Below are 19507 nucleotides of genomic sequence, written 5' to 3' on the forward strand. Positions count from 1 at the left end.
ACTCCCGCAGAATCCTATAACTTCTTGCTTATGAGGCTTTCTTCACCTGCACCCTCTCAAAACAAAAATCTTTTACTTGGTAATAGCAGCCTCTTCCTAGTGGTTCTACCAAACTTGAATATTTCTCTGTTCGTGTCTTTGCTTCCTGCTACAGTACAGAATTCCACCAAAAATTCCTCTTTGAAATTACCCATTTGACCCCAAATCACACTTATCTGAGGATCATTATCCACTCAGTCACTTTACCCTACTTCACCTAATTCCAAGAGTTTTAACACATTCCCTAATTGCACTCACGGTTTGTTCTAGGCCAAGAATCCGTTCCTTCTTTTGCTCCATTTCTAAGCATTTATTTAAATGTTCCTCATCCTTTTTCTCGTCATATCGTACTTGTACTTGTAAACCATAATAACAATATGCCTACTCCAGAAAGGCTCACTTCTGTAAGAAACCTATGATCTCAAAGAACTCTACTGCATTCAACACCCTACACCACTCCAACCCTCCTTGTGTGCAGTTTGGTGTACCACACATTAAGGTACACTGACAAACTGGAACACTTTAAAAGGAAAGTGATCAAATGGTAGGGAAGCTTGAAATTATTTCTTAAAAGGGGGTGGAGATCAGATTAGAGATAACCTGATAACTATCATAGAATATCTTAAGGGTCATTATAGGAGAGAATGGTGTATTCTAGAGATGGAAGTTTTGATTTTGGATAAATATAAAGAAGAGCTTTCTAATAATTAAAATTACCTTAAAATGAAAGAGACTGATCTCAAAGGTAATATTCAAGAAGAGACCTATGGCTATTATTTAAGGTATATTCTAAGTGAGAATCACATAGTCAAAGGGGTTGAATGAGAGTAGTTGTTTTGGAATCAAAAACAAATTTTTTTTTTAGTTAGTTTGTTTCAAGTTATTATTTGACTTCCAGTTAGTTAACGTATTGTGTAATATTTCTTTCAGGAGTAGAATTTACTGATTTATGACTTACATATAACAGCCAATGCTCATCACAACAAGTGCCCTCCTTAATACCCACCAGCATTTTTTTTTAAATTTTTTTTAACGTTTATTTATTTTTGAGACAGAGACACAGCATGAATGGGGGAGGGTCAGAGAGAGGGAGACACAGAATCTGAAACAGGCTCCAGGCTCTGAGCTGTCAGCACAGAGCCCGACGCGGGGCTTGAACTCACAAACCGCGAGATCATGACCTGAGCCGAAATCGGCCGCTTAACCGACTGAGCCACCCAGGCGCCCCATACCCACCAGCATTTTAACCCATCCCCCTGCCCACTTCCCTTCCAGCAGCCCTCAGTTTGTTCTCCATAGTTAAGAGTCTGTTTTATGGTTTCCTCTCTATTTTTCCTCCTATGTTCATCTGTTTCATTTCTTTTTTTTTAATTTTTTTTTTTAACGTTTTATTTATTTTTGAGACAGAGAGAGATAGAGCATGAACGGGGGAGGGGCAGAGAGAGAGGGAGACACAGAATCGGAAGCAGGCTCCAGGCTCTGAGCCATCTGCCCAGAGCCCGATTCGGGGCTCGAACTCATGGATCGCGAGATCGTGACCTGAGCTGAAGTCGGATGCTTAACCGACTGAGCCACCCAGGCGCCCCCATCTGTTTCATTTCTTAAATTCCACAGATGCATGAAATCATATGGTATTTGTCTATTTCTGAATTACTTTGCTTATGATAATAGTCTCTAGCTCCATCAACAAAATGCAATTTTGCAATTGCAAAAGGCAAGATTTTGTTCTTTTTTTGTGGCTGAGTAACATTCAATTGCACATATATGCTACCTCTTCTTTCACTTGATCTTGGCCAAAAGGCCAAGAAGCGATATATACGTAGTACCTCTTCTTTAATCCATTCATCAGTCAATGGACATTTGGGCTCTTTCCAAAATTTGGCTAGTGTTGACAATGTTGCTATAAATAATGGGGTGCATGTTTCCCTTTTAATTGCCATTTTTGTATCGAGTTAATACCTAGTAGTGCAAACGTTCAGTTGTGGGATAGTATTCTCTTTTTAACTTTTTGAGGAACCTCCATATTGTTTTACAGAGAAGCTGCACCAGTTTGCATTTGTACCAACAGTGTAAGGTGGTTCCCTATTTTCTTCGTCCTCCCCAACATCTGTTATTTCTTGTGTTGTTAAATTTAGCCATTCTGACAAGTGTGAGGTGAATCTCATTGTAGTTTTGATTTGCATTTCCATGATGATGAGTGATTTTGAGCATCATTTCATATACTGTTAGCCATTTGTATGCTTTCTTTGGAAAAATGTCAGTTCATGTCTTCTTCCCATTTTTTAACTGGATTATTTGTCTTTTGAGTGTTGAGTTTTATAAGTTCTTTATGTATTTTGGATATTAACCCTTTGTCAGATATGTTATTTGCAAATATCTTCTCACACTCTAAATGTTGCCGTTTAATTTTATTATTTCATTTTATTCACTGTGAAGAAGCTTTTCACCTGGGTGAAGTCCCAATAGTTGCCTGCCTGCTTGCCTTCCTTCCTTCCTCCCTGCCCCTCTCTGTTTCTTTTTCTTTCTTCCTTCCCTCCCTCCCTCCTTTCCTTCCTTTCTCTTCTCTTCTCTCCTCTTTTCTTTTTTCTTTTCTTGCTTTTCTTTCCCTTGACCCAGGAGACATATCTAGTATGGCTGATGTCAAAGAGATTGTTACCTGTGTTCTCTTGTAGGATATTGATGGTTTCCTTTATCACATTTAGGTTTTTCATCCCTTTTGCATTTACTTTTGTGTATGGTTTAAAAAGTGGTCCAGTCGCATTAAAAGCGGTCCAGTTTCATTCTTTTGCATGTTGCTTTCCAGTTTTCCCAACACCATTTTTTAAAGAGACTGTTTTTATTCCCTTTGGACATTCTTTTCTGCTTTGTCAAAGATTATTTGACCATGTAGTTTTAGGTCCATTTCTGGGTTTTCTATTCTGTTCTGTTTATCTCTGTGTCTTTATTTGTGCCAGAAACAAAAAAAAAATTTTTTTTAATAAAAAAAAATGAGTAGTTGTTTTGAAACATTGCCCCCTCCCATTCTTCCTGAGTGGCTAATTCACATCAATATAATTGTCAAGTAGAGAAAATAAACATAAAGTCTCATTTTGAGTCCAAACAAAATAAGCTCAGTTTACCTATACACAAAAAATTTGAATTTCTAAGTAAACTTCTTATCCATCTTTGTGGACATTGCCCGAAACATAACAGAAGCTTAATAAATACTCAATGAATGAATGAAGGCTTACTTTAATCAATCAGGGCTCTGGACTGCCTAGGTTTAGCTCTGTTAAGACTTTATTAAAACTACGTGATTCACAGGGTTCCAAACAAGAGTTCCTATCGGCAATGAGCTTATAGCATAATCATCAATGAACGGAACATGAGCAAAAGTTTTTAGTTTAGAAGCCACTCTCCTGGTACTTAACAACATTTTTTGAAGGGCTCAAAGCTTATCTACATATATATCAAGCAGGGACCTGATCTTACATTGCAGAAGTACAGCCAACTTAAAGAATTTACATGTTATGAGTTTTCTTTGTATGTAATTGTAGAGCATGGTCCTTGCACAATAAGACCTTAGTTATATTAACTTATGCTTATTTATTGAACCACTATTATATGTGCTGCGCCTTGTTGGGATATATGGAGATTACAGGAAAAGACAAGCACTTGTCTTTAAGGCAGATGTTAAAATAACTGAATGACCCCAAATTTGGAAAATAACCTATGAGAATAGGGATTTTTGCCTTAAAAAATTTTTTTTTTATTTCTAGGGCCTAGAAGAGTAGCTGGTATATAGTAAGCACTCAATAAATACTTGTTGAATGAATTGCTTGAAAACAGAATGAAGCTCACCCAACATTCTATTTCCCTACATTTCCCTACATTTCCTTATCCTCTTGAGATTAGGTGGGGTCATGGGACTAGTTCTGGATGGGCTGTGGATGGAAATATCAGGTGTCACCTTCAAACGAAGGCACCAAAAAGCCTGTGCAATACTCTTGCCATAGTGAGGAAGGAGGCCACATGTTCCAGATCATACAGCTGGAAGATGGTAAAGACGTCCTTGTTCTGAGTCCCTGAATGACTAGTTAGAGCAGAATGCCCTTTTTCCTACCAAGAAGTGATAGACGAATGGTATAAGCTAGAAATATGTTAAGCCACTGGAATTTCAGGATGATCTGTACCTTGCCATAGTATATCAATCTATCCTTATTATAATATAAATAATAAGTGCTATGAAGTTAGAAGTTACCACAGAGAATATACGATGGGAAGTTTTCAACTGGCCTAATCAGGAAGGACTTCCTAATGATAATGACCATTCATATAAGCCTTGGAGATACTACCTCCAAGATTAGTGAGTTATGAGATGGAGAATATCCATACCACAAGCTTTTAACATCACTGACATATTGCATTTAAGTGATAAAATAACATGCTGAGCTGGTACTATTTGCCATGTTTTGGTTTTCTTTTACTTCTCCATCCCAGCTCTGTGCTGATAGCATAGAGACTACTTGGGATTCTCTCTCTGCCCCTCCCCTAATCTCTCTCTCTCTCCAAATAAATAAACATTTCCTCTTAAAAAAAAATAACCTTCAAAATATTAAATGACTGAAGGAAACGTAGGAAAGAAGGGAGTTGATCTAGAGTGGTACAAGCAGCGAAATGCTACCCATCACTTGTCCTAATGGGAATAAGGAACATGAAAGAGCTCTGAGGACAGGTAGCTACAAAAGAGATGAAGGATGTGCCACTTCTTTGATGGTCTGACAGCACAAATCTCTTGTTTGAAGCTTACATATAACATAGGGAAATAGCGTAAGTACATTTCTGAAAATCTGCCCACAAAGTATTATGCCAAGATTTGTTCTCCCATTGGCTTATACTATAATCTCAGAGTTACACAAAATGTGTAATAAAATTACAATGAAGAGCATAGGAAAAATATAAATTGTAGGCCTTGAAAAGATTTTTTTCATTTTTTTAAAAATTTATTTTGAGAGAGAGAAAGAGAGACAGCAAACCTAAGGGGGCCGGCGGGGGGGGGGGGGGAAGAGCAGAGAGAGAAGGAGAGAGAATCCCAAGCAGGCTCCGTGCTTTAAGCACAGAGGCCGACGCAGACTTTGATCTCACAAACCGTGAGATCATGACCTGAGCCGAAATCAAGAGTCAAGGCCTAACTGAGCCACCAAGGCGCCCCCTATATTGTAGACTTTAAATAAGAGTCCAAAGTTTTGTACAAACACTGAATTCACAAATATTAATAAAATAAAAATAAAACAAAAACTGAGAAGCTATGCCTTCCTCTCCCTCAGTCAGTGGTATTCAAGATGTAAGGCCTAACAGCTACTTTTTCCATTTGGGCTAAGAAACAGAAGAGACTATATAGAAGTCATCTATTCAGCCCCAACTCAATGCAAGAATCCTATAACTTTAGAATAATTATAATCAGCCTAAATACTCTGATAGGGACTTGTAAGAGCAGATAGCTTATTCATTCGCTCTAGAGTAGCTATCCTTCTAGTTATTCCACTATTGGGAAAAGTTATCTTCCTCAGCTTTTATATTTCTCATATTTTAATACTTATTTTCATCTGCTTTAAGTTTCATTTCTACCATTCACTAGTTATGTCACTTTGAGCAAACTGCCTCACCAAGCTAAGTCTTAACTACTTTTTATCTATAAAATATGGAATCTATGAGACTATATATCTCTAACATTGTACCTAACATTTTGTGTTTTTTTAAATCTTTTCTACATCTAGCAATAACCTACAAAACTCTACTTTATATTCTATCTTCGGACCTCCAAGTACTTCCATGTTATGTTCGTTCCCCTTTCAGAGGACAGAAGGAATGGAATCTTTGTCTTCTGTTGTGAGGTCTTTCCAATCTTCCTTTCTCTCTCTGTCCTTCTGTAGCAGTAGAGTTTCAGCCTTACAAAAATTCAGACGCTCTTTTCCATCCCTTTTCATTTGTTTGCATACTCCCTACATAAAGTATGTTTGTAAAGTTTTTTTTTTAAAGTTCTTAGAGTACTAAAAGTAAGCTTTTCCATCCCTTGGAGAATCTGTGTTTAACTCTGAGTAGAACAGGCAACTCAGCTTGCTACAATTGCCTCAAAGCCTTTTAGGAGCTTTTTTCTGCTGCTAATTAGCTGTGAATGTTTTGTTTATTTGGTTTCTGACAGAGTCCCAGCAAGCAGAAGCAAAGGGGCTAGAAAGGAAGGGCCCTGACTGTACAGAGGTGACCTCCAGGCTTGTCCACAGTTGTAGTTTCCATGGGAGAAGCTTCTTGGGAGGGAGGATGCCTCCATTTACAGACAGTTCCGTAAACTAGAATATTCCCTTTACTTTCTTAGGTAACTTTTTATTTTTTGAGGTAAAAGCCACAGCATTATAGAGAAGATTCCTCTATTTTTTCAGACACTGCTCCTGGGCAATCTATGAATCCTGATGGGGGTAGGGCTATGCGTGCTGGAAATTTCCTACAATAATTCTTAGTTTAACTGTGTTCACATAAGATCAGCTTGGTAGTGAGAAAAGATGGGGCTGGGACTTAACAATGGGAAAAATTTACAACTGTGGGCAGTGCACACATAAAGGAGTTTTATGTTTTATAAATTATGTAACTGAGAAATGTAATATAGCAGGTAGAGAGAAATTTGGTGAATTCCCTCAGAATCAAACAAACTATCAAGCAAATAAATTCTCAGTGCCTAAGACCGTTTTCATCTTAGAAAGTATAGAGAACAACAACAACAAAAAGGCAGTGTAGAGAACTATGAATAAACCATAATTTAGACTGGTAATTACTTAGAATATTTGGCACTTACTGATTTTATATATGAGAAATCAAATGGTACTACCAACCTAAATTTTTATGGGCCCAAATATATAAGAATCCAACAAAGACAGGCAATAACAAAAATTAACTAAGTTATAAGGGTTAAACTGGAAATACGCACATAGTATATTTTGTCAATTGTTTGCTACTTTCATGGTTATGAATATGTTTCAGAATATATATGATAAATCAAAAAATATCCAAAAAGGGCATTTTGGAGGCTAGAAAAATTTCTGGGTATTATAGGCTGAAATTAGCTAACACAGATGACTGGCTTAGTCATATTCCAAGAGAATGTGTATTCCCTTCAAAACTACCATGAGAAGAGAAACAGGCTGGTAAGACGCAAGTGTCACTAGGGCTAAACTTTCAATGTTAAAATTAAATTCTAAGCTCCAAGCATACAGTGCCTCTCTTGATACGGTCCCAGCTCTCTGTTATATTCGAATTCATATTCCATGTCTTCTGTTGATCATTCTACTTGCTTTCTGTACTAAGATACATTTTCTCAAGTTTCCCCAACTTCTCTGCATATAGTCATGCATGTTACTCTTCTCTAATGTTCTCTCCTCACTCTATGCACACATTAACCTTCCTTCTCGTCAATTTACAAACACTCCACATTTTTTACTTTGGTTTCTCATTTGACTTTTTACTTTTCTGCATATGTGGGTGCGTGAATGATATGAGGCATACATTTTGCTAAACACAGTTATGCCCATACGCCTTTCCTTGGATATTTTCCAATCTGGGAAGTGTCTGACATTAATTTAACATTATCAAATATTTTATATGTGTCAAGTATAATAGGTTTTAGTTCTTTTGTCTCATTCTTCTAATATACCAATTATTGTAATTTTCCCATTATCTAGAACTGTCATTTTCCAACTCCTACCGGATAACCATTTATGTGTAAGAAGTACAATAAAGGAATAGGTATTCACAGGAAGAAGTTGGAGACGAAGAGCTGTTGATATGACAAGGACAAAATCTGAGTACAGACCTGACTAGTGTAAAGGCCACTTGCTGGAAGTCTCTGAATCTCCCACTTTTAGTTTGGACCCTTCTTCATATCCAAATAGCTACATACTTACGCAGAATACTTGCAGATCAGTTTTAATGAATTTCATAAAATTCAAGGGATTCACACACAGAAGTAAAATTCTCTTAACGGACATCTGCTTAACTAACTTACCGCATGCCTACAGGAGCTAGATGTGTTAGCTCTTAAATCTGTCAGTGATAATTGTTATGTAATTATATGATTCAATTTAAATACTATATTAAAAAAGGAAAAGTGAATAGAAAAAGAGTTCTTTCTATGAAAACCAAGTAGATGCTTTGGAAAGCTCAATGAAAGAGTTGCTAAAAATGCTGTTAACTAGATATAAGTTAGTCAATTATGAAAGACCAGGGGAAATCATAAAACTCTGTAAGGATTATACAATTACATTGTTTGGCAAGAGTCTCGTTTAACTCTTCTTTAAGAAATCAACTGGAAGGTTGTCCTTAGAGAAACCAAAATTATAGAGACAGTATATGCAAGAAAAAATAAAACGATGGCCCTGTATCACAAGAGTGGTCAACAAATAAATAAATCTAAAGTACGTGCTTAAAATGTTTGAGGTCATATGCATCATTTTGTATACTTAGAGCTCTAGTAGGGCTCTTTTTTGACCACTGTACCAATTACCAGTTCACAATGCTTCAGGTAAGGAGGGCTTCTTCTAAATTTCACAAATATCTTATTGAAGACCTCATAGAAGTATCACATCAGAACTTCAGTGTTGTGAAGAAGGCATATGTACTCACATTACACATTTTTATGGATGATAGATTAATACAGAGTTACAGTAGACTGAAGAAAAAAAAAAAAAAGCAGACACAAATCTAATCCTAACAGCAACTATTCAGTATTGCTTTGCTAATGCTTTCTATGTTGACCAATCTGTAATACTTTCACTTTTACAGCTTGTATCAGTCTACTATATACATTATTTTGTTAGTGAACATGAAAAAACAAATCTTATATCCTCAAAACAGAATTAAAATACCAAGTATTTGTTAAAAAAAAAAAGGAACATTGTCTTATTTTTCTTCTTGGAATGAAATTATCAGAAAGAAATAATTAGAACAAAATTTAAAAGTCATATTTACAAAGGTTTTAAAAACCTAATGCTTAGTGTCTCAAAACTGAAAGCAACAGGTACAACCAAGTAAGTAAAAACTTTAAAACTCATACTGATCCAACAGTTTAAGAAAGCAGAGTTTCTAAAGAGACTATTTTTTGTAAAATTTCTAATTTTTGTAACTTTTAAAAAATGTATGGCAAGGCAACATAATCTGTTAGTTCCAGACTCTGCAGGCAGATAATTTAAAATAACACCTTATAAATCTAAGCCATCTTAATATATCGGTTCTAGTTTTGCAAACTGCTCTGCATACTAACCTGGATTTATGGTAATTTTACCAAATAAACATTGTTTCAAATGACTTGGCTTACAATTACAAAGAAGTGTTTCAGACTGACATTTTATGTGATACTCAATTTATTCTGCCTCATGACTATAAAATGCATCTACACTCTGGCTTGCCTATTGCAGATTCTAAAGCAAAACAAAACAAAACAAAACAAAACAAAACAAAATGTCACTCTTAAAAAACATAAGAAAATACATGTCCTAAAATATTTTTTGGTTACATCTTCTCACATAGATACTGGTATGACAAATATACTTTACCTCTCTCTCTTATTAAGACTTACATACACAGCATACAAGGATTGTGGGTTTTTACGCAAATAAACAAGATAATATGCTAAATGACTTATAAACAAAAGCTTTTAAATTACCAAAATACTCCAATTTTCTCTATTAACTATAAACAAAATATATGATTCTGCAAGCAATAACTATTAAGATGAACTATTTTGATGGAAGAATTGGCAAATAATTTTGAACGACCACAAAGAAACACACTAGTGATTTTTATTTCATTTTCCCTTCTAACATAAAATTTTTGTTTTAAGAGGAAAAAAGGATAAAATGCAGAAGTTGGAGTCATTCATTTCCTTAAATAATTAGGAAAAACAGCTCTGCTATGTGAAAAGAAGCGGTAGAACTGGGTGGGAATCATCTGGCTCTCTTGTTTTTTCTAAACATTTATTTTCTGAAATGAAACATTTCCTACCCAAAATTACAACTTAAAAGAACGTCGAAATTTTTACACCCAAACTATTACATATACTTTTAAACGTTATGTTTATGTGTTCGGAATTTTCTAACCAGATGTAATAATTAAAATTAGCAAAGCAATAATTTAATAAAATATGCTTTGGTATGCTGAATTTTTTTAAGAAATGCGAGAAATTACCCACATTCTATTGTTTGATCGAGACCTACTAGCAACAGAAACTGATTGCCAATGTAAGACAAAATATCTCACTCCTCTTAAAGTTGCAAATAAAATGGAAAGCAATATATATTTTTGCATAATTATGCAAATGTTCATGCGTTCCCCTCCCCCCCCCTCCCCCCCCCCACTGTGTACTTAAATGCTGTTAAAGTAACAGGTGACAGGCTATTTGAGTCCTGTTCTTTTTTTTTCTGGATACACCTTAAGTGATTACAGTGACTTAAATTTTTATTGCTCTTATACCTAACGATTGTATTTTTTTTTCTTTTTCTATGTCTTAGAATTCTAAGTTGTTCTAAAAGCAATGCAAGAGACAGTTATAGGGATAAACACCTAAATAAGTTTAGAACTATTCTAACTAGGTTTATACTTATATCAATTCAATCAGTATTATAAAACATCCATTGTCTATCAGTACTCGGATAGCAGACATGGGCATAAATTATTTCATGAATAATTAAAATGAAAGCATCTAATATTATATGAAAGAGGTACACTCTACCTGGATTAGATGAGGCAGTGCTTTTAGTGTAAGGCAAAACCAAATTCCCAGCTTGCATGGAAGCAAATCATGCCACTGTGGTTTCATCACTAATCTAAAAGGGAAAAAAAAAACAAAAACAGAAACAAAGAAGTAAAATATAGAAAGTTGGGAAACAAATATTTCTATAAAGATCATGAATTCTATTATGAATGGCTATTTCAACCAAAGTACGAAGAAATTTTTCAATGAAATATTTATGACAGTTATCACTACATTTGATGTATTCTATCACGAAATACATTAGTTACAACAAGTGCAATATGCATAGCAACTAAGAAAAGCTAGGCTAAGATTTTGGGGAAGGAGACTCCTAAACAAGTTATAAAGAAACAAAAGCTCTCTTTCTAACCTGGACTTTTCGTCAGTTCTGTAAAATGAATTCTTAAACCTTATGATTACTTGAGCTATAAAAGACTAAGCACCATCAGAGTGTTCCCAAGTGCTGACAAGCAGATATGAAGACTGTAGCATAAACAAACCAATACATAAAAATTAATGTCATTTGCAGTTCACTGAAGCATTACTCACTGATGTCATCAGAACAGAAGACAGGCAGAATAGTCTCTGATCTCCATCTCACATTGATCCAGTTCCTGCCCTGCTGTGTGAAGTATTTAAACCCTTTATTTCTTTTTATGAATCGATACTAGAAATGGTATCTTTTTGAGTGTACCGCATATCACTGCCTTTCTGCATATTGTCACTTTTGAGCTAAACATTAAAGTGACAGGTTCTTCTAGGAATACTTTATTTCTAAAGTTCAGTATAAAAATTTCAAATGACAAACATTCGGGGGTTTGATTACTTAAATATATGTTTACACTTTACAAGGGGAAAAAACCTGTAGAACTTTTGCCTAAGATTAGGATCTGTCTCATAAACTATGGCACATTACTAATCTTTTATAAACCTACTACAGATGTAAATGTTAGCAAATCTGAAATGACTATTCATATGAAGTTGGATCATATTAAAGACGCTTTAAAACAGTTTCAAATTACACAATATTTTTATATGCACCCACCTTTCATTTTTTTCAGAGGCACCAAGTTTTGACACATCCACACTCTTGCCGCCTGTCTTTTTTTTCTTTTCTCTCTTTTTTCTACTAAGCAGTTCATCCTTAATGTGGAAAGAATTATGGTTACAGGTTATCATTAACACATACTCTTCAAATGTTATCAAGAGTCTTCTGTGAAGGGTAAACATTACAGAAGAACATTTATGCAAATGTATGTAGGGTCCAACATGATTAAGTAAAATCATCAATCTTTAACAATAACTGTTGCCATGGCATCCAGTCCTTAAACACACATGAAGTTCAGCACTGTCAGTCATGTGCATCTCCATAGCAATCAAAGTTTTCTAAGAAGAGAAAGCATTCAACTTACTTTTTCTCATTCATCCAACTTTAATAATGTCACTTCAAAAAGAATGAGTAAACAGATGCTAATTTATGAATACTGATAAATATGTTTGATTATCTTTAGCACATAAAAAAAATCTGAGCAGAATAAACTATGTAATGGTATGTTAAAAGAAGAAAAGTGTAATTTTTTAACCAACTGATCTCTGAAATTATAAAATTATACTCATTTCAAGTCTTATATTTAGTTAAAAAACCTTTTAAAGTAAAATTCTTTACATAAAAGGCTATGACACAAAAATTTCTAAAATCATTTTTACATAAAAAATATTTGTTTGGAAGGTGACAATTAAGAAAACATGGCTCTCCCTGGTAATTTTCAGCTAGATATTTGGACCTTCACAAAATTTTATGACAAATTCAAATGCCACATTTTTTTATTAAAAAAGAAAAAAAAACAACCCTTCTTTTATGTCATAGGTTCTTCTTGACTTAGGAGCACATCGAACACCAGCTATGGAGTACAAAACTATTAGGATAAGGAGTACATATAGAAAAATTGAAATTTTTATCTGTTGAAAAATAAAATGTCTGAAATTCCAGATAAAATTAAGGAGGCTAGATCATTTGATTTATTACCAATACTTACCAGTTGTTTTTCCAGGTAGATTGACCAAACCACAGCGTAATGACCCACTGTGAGAATAATGAACAAAAGTAATGCCAGCTCAGCATTGCTCATTTTTCTCACCCGCCTGTAGTAGAATACAGGCTGTCGCCAATCTGGAAGTCCATTGATCAGAATATCATCATACCTACGGTAGCAAATATAATAGTTTTTCATGGGGAGTTTAAAATAAAAACAAAAAAAAATTTATTCATACCCATATTTACAAAGAGGCAAGAGAAGAAGAATTTCTCCAAAATATGTAACATTTGTGTAGATTAGCAGCATTACAATGGCCTATAAATTCAAACCTCTGTGTGTAGTACAATCACAATCTTCAAAAAGATACACAGTCATACACTGTGGATACCAGACCTTGTATTTAACAGTGATGTGACTTCTGGAATGACATCTAAACTAAAGGAGCCATATAGTCTACCTCTGTATCAGTCTGCAGTAAAGACCCCACCATAGAAGCCAGCAACAAAGGGAACGTTCTCAATGGAATAAAAATCAAGATAAGAGCTCTATTTGTTACCATGAATTATATATTAATTGAACCAAATTCAGGATACATCTTCTAGCCAGTGCTATTATTTCCAACCCTGCACTATGTAGTTCAAGGTTGAAAAATTCATATATAATATTTCATCAAAGCTCCTTCGTGATTAAAAGCCTGTAAGACAAGCATCTTTTAATTTTGTATTGCTCAAATTCCTTTAAAGAATAACAAGTTTCCATAGTAGAAAGAGATGGGAAACAACCAGTGTTTATGTTAGATTTCTCAGTAAAACTGTTTATTTGTAAACATTTAAGTGGCAATTTCCTCATTTTTGGCTTTGCTGGAGGGACAGAACATAACAGATAAAAGCTCTCCTAGTAATGCATTTTAAATCAGTTTTCTTTAGAATAAAATTTTAACTGAATTTCAATTTACCTGTCAGACCATTATTAAGACAAATATTTTTAAGGTTAAAAATCAGGAGTAACATTTATGATTGTAAAACTCAAAATGGTCACACACAAACACTGTATGTTCAAAACACACAACCTGTTAATCTTAATTGAACACAACTCATTAAAAATTCTAATCACACTATTTCTGGAATTAAATCTTCACTGAAAGGCCTAATTTGGTGCAACACATTGACCAAAATATTTTAATTAAAAATATTCTGAGTTAGTCGCAGGCCTAATTACAGGAATAGAAATAGGGCCTATATTGTCAGGCAGGTCAGTAGAACTCAGTAGTAGGTTTTTCTCAAGTAAATTGACCGATCTAGGAATAATAGCGCAGCTGCTAAACTGCCAGTCTTGACATGTAAATCAATTTAAATGCAACAACTGCAGTAGCTACTTTGATAGTTATTAAATTGATACCTTGGAGATATGCTGGAAAAAAAAATAAAGCAGAGGATTTATTATAGGCACCTTCTTTTCTCAGTAGGAAAATATTGGTTACAAATTCAAAATATACTTTATTAGCAAGACTGGAAAATCTGACATTTAGATCAACTTAGATTATTAATAATAATGGCAGATCAGAATAACTAATGTTCAAAGCAAAAGACATTAGTACTAAACTCTTAAAAGGCAAACTGTGTAGTATACAAGAGTGTACAAATTAAAATATGGTTGTGTAGTGGCTAGACCAGACAAAATGTGATGTTAACTATTCTTTTTAAATATTTATAGCAATTCTTGAACACTAACATCAAGATATAATAACATGATTGAATCAAAAGCTATCATTCCTGTCCTCAGAAGTTTGTTTAAATCCATCTTTGTAAAAATTGACTCATTTTAAATTAGAAATGGATTGGCAAAAAGGTTTCAAGATTACAACGTTTGAATGAAGGCCAATGAATGTTAAATCCTGCATGTATTCTAAATCTACATTCTACTTCAGATTTGTTCAGGGAAAAGGAGGTGAATATAGAAACCACTGTTTTCAGCGAATCTCTCCCATGAAATAACTTCATGTAGAAAGTGGTTATTGATAAAGACCATCTAAGGAAGTGGCGACGATTCCCTAAGAGCATTACTAAGTATTGAATTTGTTTTAAATCTACACTGTATTGTAAGAAGACATAACTAAACTCGTAGCTATGAATCTCATATCACACATTTTATCACCATCATTGTTGAAGTGCTATGTATCTAGTAATAGCTAACTCTTTTCTCCCCTCACATACAAGTTGTACTTAGTATACAGCCAAATTCAAGACGGCAAAACCGCATGCACTGAACACATTAAACAGAACCAGATATTTACTAAGCTATGTCTGCCACTCTAAACAACAGTCTCCGAGGATTAAGCTTAGAATCAATGCTCTATTGATTTTACTATCAATGAACATTATGGCTCACACGACTGGCCATTTTAAGGGAAGATAGCTTCTATTATAGTTCACTTTTTTAGAATATACGCTGTTAAAAGATAAATCACCACTTTCCTGAAACACCGAAAAATAGAGATATTTTGTACAATACGCAGGGACTATATTCATAGTCATTTAAGAAAAAATGTGTTGACAACACATAAAATTTAAGGCATCACTATGTTATGCTGTTGCTGTATTTAACACATAACACTGTTAAAATGTTCTATAATTCAGTTCATGCAAACCACTCTCAATAATTTGTTAAAACCAGATTAAGAATGCGCACATGTATGAATATGTTATAAGAAAAAACAAAAGTAAATCTGTGTGATGAAAATATCGCTAATGCAAAAACTGGTATGGAATTATTAAGGCCATTATCTTGGAAGTTAAAATACTGATTAATCAGTTCCACATTCAACATATGGCCTAAAATATGTTTACTTTGATTTTCTTAAAATGTACATGATAAATATAAAATAACGGTTACATAATCATTAGTGAGTTTCACTCTATAACCTCAATTTCTCAAATATTATTTAGCCTAATACAAACATCAGAAAGCAAATAAATCTAAAAAGGTTTAAATTACCAATGGAAAAAAATTTATATAAATATAAAATATTTGCATATTTTGAAATATAAAATAGCAACTATGAAACTAAAATAGAAAACATACCTATTTTGAAAACAAGTACTTAAATAATTCTAGCATTTGCCTAAACTGTAAATTTCCCATCATACAAAGTGTGAATTTTTAGTTTAAAACACTAATAACCACATGCACTTAGGTCCCATCTTGAACCTTTGAATAAAAATTAATTACACAAAGATCATAAGCAAGAAACACATCTAAATTAATCAATCATACTCTCCTTTATAAAATGTATATATATATGCCAAAACTTGTGGTACACAGCACTTCATGTATTGCATATAATAGGTATCTTATATCTCCTAATTAGGGAAGGTACTAAGATTTCTTATTCTCAAGTTAATGTTTACTTTTCTTCAAACACACCTGCAATCAAATTTAGAATAATGATGTAATGGATTTGTAAATGTTTATCATATTAAGGCTGAGATAACTATACTTTTTACTGAATTTGAAATAAAACATGATTTTATTTAGTAAGCTAAAAAAATACATTCAACTTTTACAAATATAGTTCTGTAAAACAGACCGAAAAAACTAAAACAAATTTAAAGTTGTACAACTGGGTTAGCAAAATACCGCTGGTTAAAAATTTAGAATATATTTTAAACAAAAGTAATATACTGATATTACAAAGCATAATCTAGTGTTTATATGTAATGATTGGTATCTACTCAGGACTTCATTTCCTCTAACACTCAGGATACTTGTATAGAAATTTATGTCAGAATATAGCTGAGCTGCTATTCCCCAAAATAACCAAGTTACCTCTGGAGTTTAGAAAAGGCTGCTATGCTAAGCTTCCTTCCACTAACCTGGCAGACTTGTTATTTTCATAATGTAGTCTATGGTTTGGGGAGGAAAAAAAAAGGCTTGAAAGTTTATTCAGAATCTCACTCCCAGGAATCTATTCAAGAGGAATAAAAAAAAAAAAAAAATTGTTCACACAAAGATTTGTATGTGAATATTCATAGTAGCATTGTTCATCACAGCTGAAAAGCGGGAACAACCTAAATGTCTATCAGTTGGTGAATGGATAGACAAAAGTGGTATATGGCATGGAATATTATTCAGCAACGAAAAAGAATGAACTACTGGTATATGCTACAATATGGATGTACCTCAAAAAGATTATGATAGAAGCCAGATGCAAAAGCGTACATATTACTTGATTTCATTAATACGAAAGGCCCAGAAATGTCAAATTTACAAACACTGAAAGGAGATCAGTGATCACTTGGATCTGGGATCAGAGTGGTGACTGCCTGCAAACGGGCTTGAGGGAATGTTTTGAGGTGATGGAAATGTTCTAAAACTGGATTGTGGTGATTTGCACAACTGTGTAAATTTACTAAATAAAAATCATTTTCTTGTACACTTAAAATCTGTGACTTCTATGGTATGCAAATTATACCCAAGTAAGGCTGTTTAAAAATAAAATCTGTCTTTTACTTAAAAAGAAAAAAAGAAAAAGGTTATCCAGTTTATTTTATCTACTTCCATTGCTATTCTCTTTCCTACCAAAATTTAAAGCACGCACTTGATTTAAGCGAAAGCACAATTACCTGTAAGGGGAATAAATAGGGAAACACATATGACAACTTTCCAAATTGCAAATTCCTGGGAGGTTACACATTTAAAAGTACTTACTTAATGAATATTTATAATAAATAATTGTGATACCAAAGAGTATTTTTTAATACCAGTATAAGGCAATCTTCTTTTGGAAGATAAAAATGACTACTGGGGTTTTTTTCCTAAAGGAATTAGAAACATCAGGTAATTGTCTGTAGAGGTGCATTTCTCATATACGTTTAAATACACATAGGTCACCTGGCCTCAGGCACAAGCTTTAGAGAAGTGATTCTCAGCTTGATTAGTTAAGACTTTTGCCTCAAGGAAAACCAGTTACCAAAGAGTTACTTGTGCCTCAGGGGGTATAAATACTACAGCTGTTTGTGTAACTGTCAGATCCATTTTTTCGACTAACATTGAAAAAAAATTGCAAAGAGAAGAAATCCTAAAAAGAGGAGTATACATTAACGAAGAAACATTTTATACATAAGAAGTGATTTGTTCTGTAAAGATATAAATGATTTTTCACCAACAGAAAGAAATTGTTACAAAGTTTACTGACCTGTAAGATAACAACAAACAAAAAGACAAAATCTAATGCCAAAGATGTAGGGAGACTAAATAAAGCTATCTTTACAGACACATTCTTGATGTGTGAAATAAAACTAGGGGCTCAGTGAGAGAAACCAACTAGAAAATATGCACAGAATGACCAACACTTCTTTCAACACACTTCTAGGACTCTTTCAACACTATGGATTATCTCAAACCAGAGGAATGTCTGCTATGGTATCTGGACCAATGCCAGCCCTTGTTATAAAGCAAAGAACACTTACAGAGAATATCTTGAGTTCTTGCTTTGCAATCTGACAAACTGAGGTATTCAAATTAAAGAGTTAAGATGAGAACCAAGAGTAGTAGCTAACGTTTTAGGACACAGAATAATTCCAGATAATACACTTGAAGAATTTTTTTTTGAAGAAATGGCTAGTCTAGACTAGCCTAGAATAGAACATATCAGTCTGTTTCATATACTGTAAGTATTTTGTGGAATTTTTGCTTCTGGTATGTGAACGTGTATGTGTGTTCTGAGGCATGATGCCAAATATACTTTTTTTTTTTTTTTTTTGCCAAATATACTTCTTACTGTGGGTCTGACTTAAGAAACTCTGAAGCCCAATGCAATAGTGTCTATACATTCCACACATTCTGAAGGAGCAGAGGAAAGGGGCCTCTCTGCAATCTCCTCCTGTCACTGGCACTATAAACCACTGCATAAATATATTACTACTCTTCCTCTTCCGAACAGGGCACAGAGAAGTCTCGAAGTGAGGGCGCTGCCTCCACTACGAAGCTTAACCCTAAATGCAGAATCACCGGAGCAGAGTAAGAGAAGGGAAAAAGGCAAAAGAAATAGGAAAAAGAAGCAAACATTTTTCTTCCACACCTATTTTTACAGACTTATACATGTCTGTTCTCTCACAAATACCGGGGTTTATTTTGAGAGTGAGGAAATATCAAGAATTTGTGATAATGCGAATATCACTGACAACCTAATTCCAAAACATTCAAGGAATAAGAAAAATATACAGACCACCAAGCATAGATAGGAGTTATTACTGATATATCAAAAATGACTGGGCATTTGTTTGAAGTCAAGTGGTATTTGTATTTCCCAAAGCATAGACACTCACATTAAAAATCATATCTAACGGAGCCATGACTTGCTAATGTTACGACTCATGATCCTGAAGTCCATGAGTACGGAATCAACCTAGTGAATATTCTGAATGTAAATAAACTCTGCTCTAAACATAGGAAGAAACAGAAATAAAACACTAACTTATAATGTTTAGTGAGACAATTCTTTCCTTTATAAACTGAGACATCAAACTACAACATCTTAATTCAAAAGCAGAAATGAACACTCACCTCTGCCTTCGTTCATCATCCTTCAAAACTTCATAAATGGCCACCAACTAAAATAAAAGCATCACTTTAAAACAAAAATACTCTCAACTATAAG

The 19507-nt window shown here is 34.0% G+C and overlaps 1 protein-coding gene across 2 annotated transcripts in view; it reads right to left on the reverse strand.

Annotated features, from left to right (window-relative positions):
• The window catches only part of DNAJC1 (DnaJ heat shock protein family (Hsp40) member C1), a 219546-nt gene that overhangs the window by 125887 nt on the left and 74152 nt on the right, over positions 1-19507 (reverse strand). For both annotated transcript variants that reach the window (XM_047065329.1, XM_047065330.1), the window contains exons 3-6: positions 19414-19460; positions 12850-13015; positions 11859-11956; positions 10793-10886 (exon numbers count right to left, since the gene is read on the reverse strand). In XM_047065329.1, coding sequence (XP_046921285.1) covers positions 10793-10886; positions 11859-11956; positions 12850-13015; positions 19414-19460 — 405 coding nt within the window. The remainder of the gene's footprint in view (positions 1-10792; positions 10887-11858; positions 11957-12849; positions 13016-19413; positions 19461-19507) is intronic.

This window comes from Lynx rufus, unplaced genomic scaffold (genome assembly GCF_022079265.1).
Source record: "Lynx rufus isolate CCGP_SWC_20201006 ecotype Redwood Valley unplaced genomic scaffold, mLynRuf1.p SCAF_7, whole genome shotgun sequence".
NCBI classification, from domain to species: Eukaryota; Metazoa; Chordata; class Mammalia; order Carnivora; family Felidae; genus Lynx; species Lynx rufus.